Here is a 12,325-nt window from a genome sequence, read left to right on the forward strand (position 1 = left end):
CTGTATAAGGGAGGGACACTGGGAGGTGTGACTTATTGGGGGCCATACCATGACAATCTACGATAGTGAGGAGCCTTGAATTTATATAGGATTTGTGAGAACGAATATTTGCACAAGCCAACAAAGGAGGTGAAGAAATAGCCCTAGCCGGTGTGGCTCAGTGGATAGAGTGTTAGCCCTCGGACTGAAGAGTCCCAGGTTCAATTCCAATCAAGGGCACATGCCTGGGTTGCAGGTTCAGTCCCCAGTAGGGGGCGTGCAGGAGGCAACTGATGGATGTTTCTCATCCATGCTTCTAACTATCCCTCTTCCTCTCTGTAAAAATCAATTTAAAAAAAATTTTTTAAAGAAATAGCCAGAGCAAGGAGGTCCAAATTCCAGGCTCAACGTATAGTAACAAGGTCCGCGTCCTGGTCCACGTCCAATGTCCAAGTCTAATGCCAGGTACACAGTTGAAGGTCAAATGTCTCGGAGTAGGTCAGAGTTCAAGACCAGTTCACATCCACATCCAGGTCTGAAGTCTAGGCATTAGGTCCAGATCCAGGGTCCAGGTATGAAGTCCAAATCCTCTTAGACGTTCAGGTTCAAGACCCATATTCAAGTGTAAGATCCAAATTCAGATTCATAAGCTGAGACCATGTCTGAGGTCAGGTCCGAGATCCAGGACCATCCAGGTACATCCCTGAGATCTGAGGTCTAGTTTCCAGGTCCAAGTCCAAAGATCACGCCAACATCCAAGGCCCAGGGCCAGGCTGAGGTTCAAAGTATGATTTACGGGCTACGTCAGGATCAGAGATGAAGGTTTGAAATGCAAATTCAAGGCTCAGGAATAAGGCCCAACGTCTACTTCCCAAGTCCAGCTGCAGGGTCCGTTCCACAGCCCATGTCTGTTTTCAAAGTGCAGGTACAGCCCTGGCCAGTTTGGCTGGATGGATAGAGCGTCAGCCTGCGGACTGAAGGGTCCCAGGTTCGATTCCAGTCAAGGGCACTTGCCCAGGTTGCGGGTTGTGGCTTGATCCCCAGTGGGGGGCGTGCAGGAGGCAGCCAATCAATGATTCTCTCTCATCATTGATGTTTCTCTCTCTCTCCCTCTTCCTTCCTCTCTGAAATCAATAAAAATATGTAAAAAAAAAAAAAAAAGTGCAGGTACAGTGCCCACGACCAAGAGCAGGCCCGGGCCACACGTCCAGTGGCACGCAGTGCGCTCACAATGTCGGGCAACCGCCACCACACTGTAGTTTCAAAGCTTTGTCATCGCCCCGGCCAGTCAGTGTGACTCAGCGGAAAGGCGTCAGCCGTGTGCCGAGGGGTGGTGGGTGTCTCAGTCAAGGGCATGTACCTGGGTTGCAGGTTCAGTCGGGGCCTGTGCAGGAGGCAACCAATCGATGTGGTGTCTCTCTCACATCAATGTTTCTCTCTTTCCCTCCCTCCCTCCCTTCCACTCTGAAAAGCAATGGAAAAAATATCCACAGGTGAAGATTATCGCCCCCCCCACACACACACACAAAACCCCTTTTCATCAACCCTAGAAGAACACCCTGTGTCCGTGAAGTCATCTCCCCATTCCTCACCCCTTCCATCCCCTGTGAAACACTAATCCGCTTTCTGTTCCTAAGGATTTGTCTGTTCTGGATCTAGCTAATAAAAGGAATCAAGCCAAACCAGTGTGGCTCAGGGGTTGAGTACTGACCTATGAGCCAGGAGGTCATGGTTTGGTTCCTGGTCAGGGCACAGGCCTGGGTTGCTGGCTCCATCCCCAGTGTGGGGCGTGCAGGAGGCAGCCGATCCATGATTCTCTCTCATCATGGATGTTTCTCTCTCTCTCTCTCTCTCCCACTCTTCCTTCCTCTCTGAAATCAATAAAAAAATATATATATTTTAAAAATAAAAGGAATGAATATGTGACTTTTGTGTTAGTTGAGAGGGATTGGTTTACAATACATGAAATTTGTAATCACTACTATGAAATTCCTGAGAGGCAGGAGGGACTAGGACAGCCGTGGGCAAACTGCGGCCCGCAGGGCGGATCCGGCCCGTTCGGCTGTTCTATCCGGCCCTCGGAGCCGAAAGAGCGGAGGGTTCTCTTGCTCTCCCCTCCGCTCCTTCACCAGCAGCAGTGTTAACATGGCAACGTCGGGAAACACGGCCGCAGCTCCTTCTTCTGAGTGGGCGGATTTATATCCCCATTCAGTAGAAGGAACAACCTCTCCATCTTCCAGAGGCTCCTTGTAATGCCCGCGGACGCGTCCCCCGACATCACCCTGGGAATGCGGAGACACGTTATCGTGGTGATGTAGGGAGACACGCCCTGGAGAGCACAGGATCAGAGCATTAGCTAGAAATGAGACCAATAACACTGTTCCCACTGAAGTTGATGTTTTAAAGACCAAAAACCTTTCAACCCCGTCTACATTGCCATCTACATCTACGTCCCGGGCATAATTTGGAAGTTGCACTAAAGAAAATGTTTAATTTACTGTTTACACATGTTGTTCTTTTCTATTTGTTTTAGTTTTAAATTATTTTATTATATTTAAGTTTAATTTGAAAGGCTTTTGTACCTTTCCTTTGTTAGGCAATTTTATTTTGCCTTTGCCATCTTCAATAGAAGGTATGTTATTGTGCTATGATTCCTCCATTTTTTGAAGTTTCAAATTATAATAATTAGTGTTTACATTCTTCTTGTTAAAATGTTTGAAATGAATAAAACTATCGAAACAAAACAAAAAAAAGACCGTACCCTTTTATGTAATGATGTTTACTTTGAATTTATATTAGTTCACACAAACACTCCATCCATGCTTTTGTTCCGGCCCTCCGGTCCAGTTTAAGAACCCATTGTGGCCCTCGAGTCAAAAAGTTTGCCCACCCCTGGACTAGGATCTCAGAAAACAGGAGTGTAAAGACCCTGAGGATAAAGCAGGGAAGGGAAAGCCAACCCAAGAATGGGGTGCTGAGCTGGTCACCCCTGTGGACACCTGGCCCCAACCGAGAGGCTCGGAGGCTGAGCATTGGCCTGCTGCACTCCATCGCCCGCCCATGGTCTAGCCTTCAAGGGAGACGGAACTCCGTGGCGGGTCCACATTTGCATATTGCTTCCCGGCTTCCTGCACTTGCCGGGAGAGGAGCCCGGAGAAATGGAATCCTGAAGGACCGCTCTCCTTTCCCCCGGGTGCAGCCACGCCGGGCGGGGAGGTGGGGTCTGACGGTGGCCCACGGCTGCCCTCCCCCAGTCGTGCGTGGCTGTGCACATGCTCTGCACGGAGCTCAGCGTATCTACCACAGAGCCAGGGATCTGGCTCAGCCACAGCTTCTATCTAAGATTCAGCATAAGCCCCAGCTGGTGTGGCTCAGTGGATAGAGCGTCAGCCTGCAGACCGAAGGGTCCCGGGTTCGATTCCGGTCAAGGGCACAGGCCTGGGTTGCAGGCTCCTCCCTGGCCTGGGCCCTGGTCGGGGCTCGTGCAGAAGGCAGCCCATCGATGTGTCTCTTTCACATCGATGTTTCTGTCTTTCCCTCTCTCTTCCACTCTCTCTAAAAATCAATGGGGGAAAAATAAATAAAATAAAGTAAAGTAAAAATAATGAAGAGAGAGAGAGAGAGAGAAGAAAAAAATCAATGGAAAAATATCCTCGGGTGAGGATTAAAAAAAAAAAAGACTCAACATAAGTGCATTATTGGGGGGAAACTCATTCTGCCGCAATTAGATCTGAGGCTATAATGGATTCTTTTTTTTTTTAAAGGAAGAGTTATTTTATTTTTTAATATTTTCATTGATTTCAGAGAGGGAGAGAAACATCAGTGATGAGAATCATTGATCGGCTGCCTCCTGCACGCCCCCTACTGGGGATTGAGTCCGCGACCTGGGCATGTGCCCTTGACCGGGATCGAATCTGGGACCCTTCAGTCCGCAGGCGGACGCTCTAGCCACTGAGCCAAACCAGTTAGGGCTTAGTATATTTCTTTATTGATTTCAGAGGAAGGGAGAAGGAGAGAGAGAGAGAAACATCAATGATGAGAGAGAATCATGGATCGGCTGCCTCCTGCACACCCCACACTGGGGATCGAGCCTGCAGCCCAGGCATGTGCCCTTAACTGGGATCGAACCTGGGACCCTCCAGTCCGCAGGCTGACGCTCTATCCACTGATTTTTTTTAAATAAATTCTTTATTGTTGAAAGTATTACATATGTCTCCCTCCCCCCGCCGCCGTCCCATTGACCTGTCCCAGCCCCCTACGGACTGTGTCCATTGGTTATGCTTATATGCATGCATACAAGTCCTTTGGACGATCTCCGTAATGGTTCTTATCTCCCTCCTTTATGGATTATAATCCTTCCCCTAGAACCAGCACTTGCAGGTCTGAGGTGCTCACCTGCTGGGGCTGCGCAGCCCTTTCTCTCTAAGTCAGCGGTCGCCAAGCGGTGGTCCCTGGACACTGGTGGCCCGTGAGTCCGGAAGGTCGGCGCCCGCTGTGCTAGGGGGCCTGGCCCTCGGCTGCTTCCCCCCGCGCCCCCCCGTAGGCGCTGGCTGCTGAGCACACGTTGCCGGTGATCCCCTGTGGGGTTACGCTGAGGGTTATCCCTTGGTGGGGAAGCGCTGCACGGAGTCCCGGGGTTCAGGGGTGTTCCCCCTGCTCCTCAGGGAGCAACGATGTCAGCGACTCCCGGTCCTCGGGCCGAGCGCCTGCGTGAGTGTGCGGGCTCCCTTCCCGGGGTTCGCCGTCGTGAGAAGCCCCAAGCGGCCCCGGTAGTCATGTCAGTTTAGTGGGTGCTTTCTGGGGTGCCCCCTTGCACTCCTTCATCCCTCCTTCTCCCTCCCCTCCCTGCCCCCCACACACACATGAAGTAACAAGGAATCCTCAGCAGAAGGGCCTCTCCAGGTGCGGGAAGCATCGGTCGGTCGGTTGGTCGGGCAGGCCCCGTGTCTGCAGCGCCTTCTCCTGGCGGCTCCCGGAGGCCGGCAGGCTGGGGCGGGCTCCACGGGGAGCCGCCAGGGTCTGGCTTGTTTGTTTCATCCTCTGAGGATATGTGCTTATTGCTTTTATGTATTTATCTTCATATATGTTTATTGATCTCAGAGAGGAAGGTGGGGGAGGAAGGGAGGGAGAGAAACATCCGTGATGAGAGAGAATCACGGATCGGCTGCCTCCTGCACGCCGCCCACTGGGGATGGAGCCCACAACCGGACCGGGAATCGAACTGAGACCTCCTGGTCACTCAACCACTGAGCCATGCCGGCCTTAACCCTCACCCAAGGGTTTGTTTTTATTTTTATTGATTTTGAGAGAGAGAGAGAGAGAGAGAGAGAGACATTGACTGGTTGCCTCCCAGATGCACCCGGACCAGGGATGGACCCTGAGACCACGGTCTGTGCCTGAGCGGGGAGGACCCCGCCCCCTTTTGGCACAGGATGATGCTCCAATCCATCAACGGAGCCACCGCCCAAGGCTTCTCCCCGCCCCCCCCCCCCGCCCCCGCCCCCCGATTTACTGATTTTCAGGAAGAGAGAGAAACAGAGGCCCACAGACTTCATCCGGTGAGCGAGAGACGGCCACGCGCGGGACAGTGAAGCCAGAGAAGCTGCTTTCCCGGGATTTTATTGTCAGAGCCCGGAGGCCGGGGCCGGGGCCACACCCCCTCAGGACTCCTCCCTGGGCAGAAGGTTCGTGAAAAAGTCCTTGATCCTCCTGCCAATCCCCTCGATCTTCCCCCCGAGCTTCTTTCCACCTCTCCTGATGAGCTCGCCCAGCTTCCGGGCGTTGAACCTGACATTCTTGATCTGTGCACGGGGAGGAAAATGAGGCCCTCAGATGGCGAGCGGCTACCCAGGGCACACAGCCCACCCCAGCAGAGCCGAGGCGGCGGAGCAGGGCTGAAAGCTCGTCCCCCTCCGTGAGCGGCTCCCCAGCCTCAGCAGGAATCTTCCGGAAGGTGGTTGCATGCCAATTGCTGGGCCTCACCCCGGAGTCTGAGGCAGCAGGTCTGGGGGAGCCTGGGAGGGTGCCTTTCTAACACGTTAGTTCCTGGGCGAGGACCACACCATAGTCCCCAGGATGCTCCAGGCGCCACCCATCGCCCCCACCCCCACCCCCCGCCTCAGAAGGGGCCGCTCACCTCGTCACAGGTGACGTCGAAGTAGCCGTTGTCCTGGTCCAGGGTGACCATCCCCGCACACTCTTTCACCAGCTGCAAGGGGCACAGGTCACACCGCGCCCTGGTGCTGTGACCTCCCCGCCTCCCCGCCTCTGGGAATGAGCCCCGGAGGCCTCTCGGTCAGCATCTGTGGGCGCCCACCCCCAGCTCACCCCGTTCTCCTTGAAGTCACACTCCTCGGGGGGCTGCTGTGTCATCTTGCGGCACACAGTCTCCTTCAGGGTGAAGCTCACGGGCCTGGGGGTGTCTGGGTTCAGGTCCTGGCCGGGAGAGGAGGTGGGGAGGCCAGGGGTGGGCCTCTGCCGGCTTCCTCTGGTTTGAGCCCCTGCCCCACCCCCTCCAAAGAAAACACTGGGGGCAGGGGTAAGAGGTCAGAGCCCGCTCCCGCCCACACCCAGCACTCAGCACGGAGCAGACCCCGCCAGCTCCAGGGGGACCCGGAGCTCAGGGCCTCCTGGGGGAAGGGCCCTGCCTCTGTGGGAGGCAGGTGAGCAAGCAGGACACTCAAAGCAGCAGGGACGTGCCCTGGTCAGTTTGGCTCAGGGCGCCTTCAGTCCTGGGTTCGATTCCCGGTCAAGGGCACAGGCCTGGGGTGTGGGCTCCATCCCAGGAGGGGGCGTGCAGAAGGCAGCTGATCAGTGATTCTCATCATGGATGTTTCTATCTCTCTCCCTCTCCCTTCCTCCCTGAAATCAATAAAAATCTATTTTAGCCCTGGCCGGTGTGGCTCAGTGGATAGAGCGTCGGCCTGCAGACCGAAGGGTCCCGGGTTCGATTCCGGCCAAGGGCACAGGCCTGGGTTGCGGGCTCCTCCCTGGCCTGGGCCCTGGTCGGGGCTCGTGCAGAAGGCAGCCCATCGATGTGTTTCTTTCACATCGATGTTTCTGTCTTTCCCTCTCTCTTCCACTCTCTCTAAAAATCAATGGGGGGAAAATATCCTCGGGTGAGGATTTTAAAATAATAATAAAACAAAACACAAACAAAATATATTTTTAAAAATAAATAAATAAATAAAGCAGGGAAGTCACACCCCAGCCCCATGACCCCCTTCTTCCCAGGGACTCCCAGAAGCCCTGAAGCCTGAATGGGGGAGAGGGGTGAGGTGGGAGGGGGCTCCTCATTGCACAGAATAGCGTCCCAGGTGGGGGCGGCCCTCTGGGAGGGGACACAGCCCTGGGAGGTGCCCCCAGAGGAGGGGGGACCCCTGGGAGGGAGCAGCCTCCCTGAGGGCGGCCCAGCAGAAGCCAGGGAGCAGCAGGGAGGCCAGAGCAGAGGCCCTCCCGCCCCCCTCCCCCCCACTCACGCCCTGCGGCTGCGGATCCTGATGCAGCAGGCGGTAGAGGTTGGTCTCCAGGGAGCGCATGTTGAAGCCCTGCACAGCCAGGCGCACCGCCTCCTGGTAGCTCATGGCCTGGGCGGCGGCCGGAGGCATGGGCATGGCCAGGCCCAGCAGCAGCAGCAGCAGTGACCAGCGCCCCCAGGACAGGCTGTTCCTCTGGGTCTCCATGTCCCCGAGTCGAGTCCCCCCCAGCAGGCAGGGCCCTCCTTATGCAGGCGGCGGGGCTTGCCTCAGCTCCCTGTTGCCTCACAGGCTTGCTGCACGGTGGGCGAGGTCGGCTCCTGTGCAACGTGAAGAAATGGTTTCCCCATCTCCCCACCTGCTCCTTCTTCCTCCTGGGACACTCCCCTCGGCCACCCTCCCCCTCGCCCCCTGCACCGCCTTGCTTCCTCCCCTCTGAAGTGCAGCCACGAGCTCCAGACGCCACCTCCTCCAGGCTCCAGGTTGCCCCAGACTACAGTCACCATCGTCACCATCATCACCATCCTCACCATGGTCACCATCGTCACTATCCTCACCATCGTCACCATCCTCACCATGGTCACTATCGTCACCATCCTCACCACCGTCACCATCCTTACTATCCTCACCATCGTCACCATGGTCACCATCGTCACTATCCTCACCATCCTCACCATCCTCACCATGGTCACCATCGTCACCATCCTCAGCATCGTCACCATGGTCACCATCCTCACCATGGTCACCATCGTCACCATCCTCAGCATCGTCACCATGGTCACCATCCTCACCATGGTCACCATCATCACCATCGTCACCATGGTCACCATCCTCACCATCCTCACTATCTTCACCATCCTCACCATGGTCACCATCGTCACTATCCTCACCATTGTCATCATCATCACCATCGTCACCATCATCACCATTGTCACCATCCTCACCATTGTCACCATCCTCACCACCCTCACCATCGTCACCATCCTCACCACCCTCACCATCGTCACCATTGTCACCATTGTCACCATCCTCACCATTGTCACCACCCTCACCATCGTCACCATCCTCACCATCCTCACCATCGTCACCATCCTCACCATGGTCACCACCCTCACCACCCTCACCATCCTCACCATCCTCACCATCCTCACCATCCTCACCATGGTCACCATCCTCACCATCCTCACCATCCTCACCATCCTCACCACCCTCACCATCCTCACCACCCTCACCATCCTCACCATCCTCACCATCGTCACCATCCTCACCATCCTCACCATCCTCACCACCCTCACCATCCTCACCATCCTCACCATCCTCACCATCGTCACCATCCTCACCATCCTCACCACCCTCACCATCCTCACCATCCTCACCATCCTCACCATCCTCACCATCCTCACCACCCTCACCACCCTCACCATCCTCACCATCGTCACCATCCTCACCATCCTCACCATCCTCACCACCCTCACCATCATCACCATCCTCACCATCGTCACCATCCTCACCATCCTCACCATCCTCACCATCCTCACCATCCTCACCATCCTCATCATCGTCACCATCCTCACCATCCTCACCATCCTCACCATCCTCACCATTGTCACCATCCTCACCATCCTCATCATCGTCACCATCCTCACCATCCTCACCATCCTCACCACCCTCACCATTGTCACCATCCTCACCATGGTCACCATGGTCACGGGGCTCCTTTGGCTGTTGATGACCCATTTCACCCCCCTCCCCCACTTTCAGGAGCCCCCCTACCCTCCTCCGCCGGCATCAGAACCTGGAGTTTTTTGTTTTTTTTTGGTTTTTAATATATTTTAATATTTTATTTTTTACAGAGAGGAAGGGAGAGGGATAGAGAGTTAGAAACATCGTTGAGAGAGAAACATCCATCAGCTGCCTCCTGCACCCCCCCCACTGGGGATGTGCCCGCAACCAAGGTACATGCCCTTGACCGGAATCGAACCTGGGACCCTTGAGTCCGCAGGCCGACGCTCTATCCACTGAGCCAAACCGGTCAGGGCTGGAGTTTTTTGTTTTTGTTTTTAATGTATTTTTATTGATTTCAGAGAGGAAGGGAGAGAGATAGACACATCAATGATGAGAGAGAATCATGGATCAGCTGCCTCCTGCATGCCCCGCACTGGGGATGGAGCCCACACCCCAGGCCTGTGCGCTGATCGGGAATGGAACTCTGACCTCCCGGTTCACAGGTCGATGCTCAGCCCCTGAGCCACGCCAGCCAGCCGGGCAGGGCCTGGAGTCTCGTTGCTCCCATTGCCCTCCCCCGCAGCCCTGCAGGCCCCAGGCTGCCGCATACACCCCACCACGAGGCCCACCACGAGGCCCGGGGAGCCTCCTGCTCTCCCCCTCTGCCTGGCACGCCGGGCCACCAGGGACGCCTTCCCGACCTCCAGCCAGACGCAGGTGGCCACCATCTCCTCTTGCTGCCGCCGCCTGCGGGAAGTCTCCTCCGATTTGATCCCAAACGGCTCCCGATTCGTGCTCTCGTGGAGACAGGCCGGGCGGCTGGAGGGGAGAGAGCTCCCTGGGAGAGGTGCAGCCGCGTGCCAGAGGGCCCAGGGCAGCACGGACATGCAGGCCCGCTCCCCTGGGGAGGCCTCTTGGCCGGGGGCCTCTTGGGGCTCGGACAGGGCTGGGAAGGGCGGCGGCGTGAAGGTGCCGTTGCGCACGCGGCCTCGGGAGAAGGAAGGAGAAATGGGCTTGTGTGCAACCTGGTTTCACAGCCGGGATTGCCCCAGCGGCGCTTGATCAAGCCGGGCTTGCGCATGGCGCCCTGGACAGTGGCCGGGAGGAAGGTCAGCGCAGTACAGCCGACCCCTCAGGTCTCTTCTGGGTCCCTCCCCTTTTGTTCTGGCTTCAGGGTCCCCGAGGAGCCAAGCCAGGTGAGAAGAAGGCATCAGTGCTCGTCCTTAGACGAGGGCATGGGACCTGCCCAGTCCTGCTTCCTCTAGGCCAGACCCCACACCCTCAGCGCGCCTCTCCCGCTGGCGAAGGGACCTCGGCCGCGGCCAGCCCTGCACACTCCTCCACTCGGCATCAGCAGAGCCCGGGGGCGTCCACAGGTCCTCCGACGGCTGCAAGTCAGACTGGGGCCCGGGGTCGCCTTCCCTCTGGACCACAGCACAGGGTCCAGGCTGCCCAGCCTCCAGGACTGAGCCCCAGCCGGCCGGTGGGTGCGGGTGGGTGTCCGCCACGGAGGTAGGGAAGCTGATCAGACCCTCAGAAGCCATGGCCGCCCTCTCTCGTGGGGAGGGAGGGGGCTCTCCCCAGCGTGCCTTTTTCATAATGGCTCATCTCATGAACAAGGTGATCAGAAGATTCTAGGGGGTTCCAGCCGGCATGGCTCAGGATTTGAGCATCGACCTATGAACCAGGAGGTCAGGGTTCGATTCCCAGTCAGAGCACATGCCCAGGTTGTGGGCTCGATCCCCGGTGTGGGGCATGCAGGGGGCAGCTGATCAATGATTTTCTGTGGAGAGTGACTACAGTGTTTGGACAGGTTCAAGCCTGGGACTAAGGAGAGGGCACAATCCTCTCGTGGCAAAGCCACGTGCAAGTCCCAGCACGGTTACAGCCAGAGGCTGTGGTTGTACGCTTGACCTTATGGTCCGAACCTGTGGTCCCACGTGGCTGAGTGATAAGGACTGCGGGAGGTGCAGCCAGTAGACAAAGCTTGACCAGGTGCCTGTAAGTGAGCAGATTGGAAACCCGCAAGAACGTTGTAGACATCTTGCCCACGCCCTTACTGTGCCTCGTGGGATCCTATCTAATAAAGAGGGATTTTTTTTTTTTTTAAAGAAGATTCTAGCCCTAACCAGTTTGGCTCAGTGGATACAGCGTCGGCCTGCGGACTGAAGGGTCCCGGGTTCGATTCTGGTCAAGGGCGTGTGCCTTGGTTGCGGGCACATCCCCAGTGGGGGGTGTGCTGGAGGCAGCTGATCGATGTTTCTAGCTCTCTATCCCTCTCCCTTCCTCTCTGTAAAAAAATCAATAGAATATATTAAAAAATAAAATAAAATAAAGAAGATTCTAGGGGAGTCCAGATCAGAAAGGGGGAAATCTGACAGCTCCCCAGGAAGCTTTCACACAGTGGTTCTCAAAGTGTGGGCCTCAGACCATGAGCGTCACAACTCCTGGGAACTTGTTAGAAATGGAAATTCAAAACACACACACACACTCACACACACACACACTCACACACACACACTCACATGCACACACACTCACACACACACACACTCACATGCACACACACATGCACACACACACACTCACACACACACACTCATACACACACACTCACACTCACACACACACACACTCACACACACACATGCACTCACACACACACACACTCACACACACACTCACACACACTCACACACACACTCACACACACACACTCACACATACACACACACACACACACACACACACACACAGCAACAACAGCTCAAAGAAACGGCGTCCTGGCCGGGGGCTCCGTGGTTAGAGCGTCCGCCTGCAGACCAAAGTGCGTGGGTTCGATTTCAGGCCAAGGACACAGAACTCTCTTGCAGGTCCCCCAGCCCTGGTGGGTGCGGGAGGCAACCAATACATGTGTCTCTCTCACGTCAGTGCTTCTCTCTCTCTCCCTCTCTCTTCCCCTCTCCTCCCTCCCTTCCACTCTCTCTAGAAAGCAATGGAAAAAAATATCCTCAGGTGAAGATTAAAAAGGAAAGAAAGAAATGGAAATTCTGGGGCCTCGCTCCAGACCTGCCAAGTCAGCCACTCTGTGGGGGGCGGGGGGCCCAGGTCCTGGCTCAAGGAGCCCTGCCTGCAGGTGGGTCAGA

The 12,325-nt window shown here is 55.9% G+C and overlaps 1 protein-coding gene across 1 annotated transcript; it reads right to left on the reverse strand.

The window, feature by feature from the left end:
- Positions 1-5,582: 5,582 nt before the first annotated feature.
- On the reverse strand, positions 5,583-7,793 carry CAMP (cathelicidin antimicrobial peptide). Its single transcript, XM_080673919.1, has 4 exons — positions 7,458-7,793; positions 6,307-6,414; positions 6,116-6,187; positions 5,583-5,780 (listed from the first exon to the last, which is right to left on the reverse strand). Exons 1-4 carry the CDS (start codon positions 7,659-7,661, stop codon positions 5,640-5,642), a joined length of 525 nt encoding a protein of 174 aa, XP_080530045.1. The 5' UTR covers positions 7,662-7,793; the 3' UTR covers positions 5,583-5,639.
- Between the last annotated feature and the right edge of the window lie 4,532 nt (positions 7,794-12,325).

Source organism: Plecotus auritus (assembly GCF_963455305.1).
Source record: "Plecotus auritus genome assembly, chromosome: 6".
NCBI lineage: Eukaryota > Metazoa > Chordata > Mammalia > Chiroptera > Vespertilionidae > Plecotus > Plecotus auritus.

Excerpts from the sequence above, each read along its gene's own strand:
- CAMP (XM_080673919.1), bottom strand. The coding sequence starts at position 7,661 with ATGGAGACCCAGAGGAACAGCCTGTCCTGGGGGCGCTGGTCACTGCTG. Across the intron at positions 6,415-7,457 it reads AGGATCCGCAGCCGCAGGGC|GACCTGAACCCAGACACCCC; the intron begins GTGAGTGGGGGG and ends TCTCCCGGCCAG. Across the intron at positions 6,188-6,306 it reads GTGACTTCAAGGAGAACGGG|CTGGTGAAAGAGTGTGCGGG; the intron begins GTGAGCTGGGGG and ends TGCCCCTTGCAG.